Source organism: Acanthisitta chloris, unplaced genomic scaffold, assembly GCF_000695815.1.
Source record: "Acanthisitta chloris isolate BGI_N310 unplaced genomic scaffold, ASM69581v1 scaffold16583, whole genome shotgun sequence".
NCBI lineage: Eukaryota > Metazoa > Chordata > Aves > Passeriformes > Acanthisittidae > Acanthisitta > Acanthisitta chloris.
The window spans coordinates 2,436-5,720 of record NW_008664432.1 but is presented as its reverse complement, the minus strand read 5'-3'; the positions used below and the strand labels follow the sequence as shown (position 1 = coordinate 5,720).

Below are 3,285 nucleotides of genomic sequence, written 5' to 3'. Positions count from 1 at the left end.
TTCCCTAAAAGAGGACTCATTCTGGAGTTTGAAAACACCTCTTATCTATCAAATGTTGTGTAATGCTCCACAGTTACTCCCATTCATGTTATTGGCATGAAAGCTCCCAAAATCTCTCGTGCAATGTTAACATTTCTGCGCAAAGTCAACAAAACACAGATTAAAAAAGAGGAAGTGAAAGACCTGGGTCAAAGTATTATACACACTCTGGACCCTGGAGAATCAACACCAAAAATTTAAAACAATCCAAGAGAAATGTGAACAACTGGACCCATTTTGTGTTACTGTTCTTACCGGGTGCATCATACAAGGACACTTCCTTGTAAGTGACAGACATCACCGGGTGCTTGAGCTTCTCCCTGAAGTCACTGATGGTTTGGTAGACAAGAAACACAGCTACAGCCATGAGCAGCAGATAAATAAACAGGAGAATTACTGAAAAAACATTCTTTAGGCAGGTCTTGCTGAAACGCAAAGAAGGGGTAGTAGTACCCAGTTCACTATCTGGAACCAAACAGAATATGGATTAGGACTTTTAAATACAGATATCTGGGCTGAATTTATGCAATTTACATTCAAAGATGAATCTCTTGAGAGGAAAGTAAGCCTCAAACTCAGCTTGATTTAAAAAAACCACAGCTATTTTTAGTTTTGATGATCAGTCAGACAGATACTTCCTTCTCAAGTATGAGATATAATCATTGTGCCTCTTCTTCATATGTCAGAATTTGACCCTCTGCTTAAGAGCACTGGAGGCAGGAAGCAAGGATTATTTTCAAGGACAACTCAAAAGTTCAAAGTTCATATGGAAAAGTCTGATGACAGTCAATCTTTGCTTCTGGAAAAAACAACTCCCTTCCCCCTCTTCCCAGTCTGAGGTGATTGTTACACACTCAGCATATGCATCAGCAGTGATTTAATATTCTAAATGCACAGCTATCTGCATTGTATCTCCACCATGGTAGAAATCACTAGATATTTGTTACCCTCTAGTTAGTAACTCCTTGAACATACTGCATAAATTTCACAAAAGGATTCTTCCAATTACAGCTAGAAAAACACTGTCCAATTCTCTCAGAGTCTCCCTGCCTTCAAACCTTATTCCCTGAAGATCTTCACACTAGTTTCACTCTTATGCAGACACTGCTGTCCCCACATTCCTTGCATCTGTCATCTCTTTTGGCAATACTTCTAAGGAAAAAGTTTGTGTGCTCTTGAATTACACATCACATTTTGATCGTGAGTGATATATAGCTGAGCACACAAAAGGAGTGTTAGAACCCAACATACAAAAGGAGATAGGGAGACATACTTCATGCTGACTGCTCTGTGCAGTGTAATTTAATGAGTCAGGCCCTCTCAGGCCATGCCACACACTGCTGTTCAACTATAATAGCATGGTTTGGTGTTTGTTCCTTCCCACAGCAAACATGAGCCTTTTAGTAAACCCTATTGCACGCATAACCTCTTACAAAGGTCCATGGCCACACACATGTTCCCAAGTTACACAGCAGGAAATGGCAGCCAAGGCAATTAGGACATTCATATGCATAAAACTGCACTATTGAAACAATTATGTCTTGAATAGCTGCAAGGCATTTAGGCCATACTCCTTCCAGGGTGTCTTACCTTAGTGCCTATATCTGAGCTGCAATAAGCCCATTTAGCACTGCCCCACACTCTCCAACAGCAGAGCCAAACAGTTGAACTCAAAATCTGTTTAAAAGCACATCTGTTCAGCATTGCATCTTGCTCATGCAAATCTGGCACAGACTTTGCTAGCAACCCACTGCCACCACAGCAGCAGGTAAGACACAAGATAAAGGAAGATGCCATACTCTGCTATCTCAGAGCCAGATGTGCTGAATCTTTTTTGATTGACTAAAAAATATTATCACATCAGTCCTTGGAAAAACTCATTGGCTTTCCATCAGTACTGATTCCTTTGCCTTTGTTTTGTTTGCTTGCAGAAGTGCAATAAAACAAAACCAAAACAACCAAACCCACACACTGCAGCAGCTTATCAGGCACTAAAAAAAAAAAATCAGTAAGTTCTGGGACAGCAGTTCTCACCTGGTAAAATAACAGAGCTGGAATCTTCATGAACTTCCATCTCTCCTTCTCTCTCCTCTGTTGGGTTTCCAGAGACTCGCTCCACATCTTCACTCAGCTGCGTAGTTAAAACAGTGGTTCAATTTCCAAACATGCTCTCAACTTGCAATTGCTGGAATTTCTATGGTACAAATAAAAGAGGCTCCAACTAACCAAACACACAAAAACATGCCCCCAGTCCAAGAGCACCCAACATATGTTCCACTTGTCCACAATACAAGAGCCACATTTACACAGACCTGCAGTTAAAAATTAAGTGACTTGCACACTGCAAGAAGAGAAAGACACCACAGTAAGTTTAACCTGCTTCTACCCTGCTGCTCCAACAGTAACATCACGTTTTCTTTCAAGAGCAAAGAAATTACTTCCCTGGCAGCTCCAACTCACTTTAAACCCCCAATTAGGACAAAGTCCTCTGAAATAAGCAGGAACTTAGTTCTGTCACCGAAGAACATATTTTTAGGTATAAATCAACCACAGCACATACCAGCAAACAGAGCATTAGCACTTCTTAATAAGGAGGTGCAAGAAGAGTGAGATGCATTTTGACAAGTGTTAGGGCAAGTCACTCAAACACAGTCTCAGCCACACAGGCAGGTGTGCCATTGCAAGACAACAGTCAAACACCCCTATATTTCTGGTACTTATTTGATCTCACTGTACAGATTATTATATATTAGTAGTTATGCAAGTGTTAGTCTTACATTGTTTCTGAAACAGCAACAGAGACCAGATGTCTTCTTGTTTTGCTATTCAGAGTTCTGAGCCCAAACTGCCAAGACACTTCCATCAGTCAGAAGCTTGTCACATCAGATAGGCATCACAGGGCATTGTGAAGCAACCTATTTTTTATACTTTACATATATATAAAGTATTTCCTGTGTGTCTTCTAAATTTATTTTGTGTCAGGAACTAACATACAGGTTACAACAAGGCAAACCAGCACATAAGCTTGCAGCACATCACATGTTGCACAGCAACTGTCCAAGCTAAACACTCAGCATCACCTATCTCAAGGCAAATACAGGCTCAGTTAATGCAGAAGCTGTACAGGATACTATTAAACTGTACACCCCTAATTTACTCAACAACAATGTGCATATACCCATAAGGAGGTGCTTTATTTCACCCAACTTGAATTCACCATTGAAATCATCATTACACCATTACCAG

The 3,285-nt window shown here is 40.4% G+C and overlaps 1 protein-coding gene across 1 annotated transcript in view; it reads right to left on the bottom strand.

Moving 5' to 3' along the window:
• TMEM206 (transmembrane protein 206) overlaps positions 1-2,170 on the bottom strand; it is a 17,021-nt gene extending 14,851 nt beyond the window's left edge. The window contains exons 1-2 of the mRNA XM_009071352.1: positions 2,074-2,170; positions 295-504 (exon numbers count right to left, since the gene is read on the bottom strand). Of these exons, the coding sequence (XP_009069600.1) occupies positions 295-504; positions 2,074-2,113 (250 nt within the window). The 5' untranslated portion in view covers positions 2,114-2,170. The remainder of the gene's footprint in view (positions 1-294; positions 505-2,073) is intronic.
• Between the last annotated feature and the right edge of the window lie 1,115 nt (positions 2,171-3,285).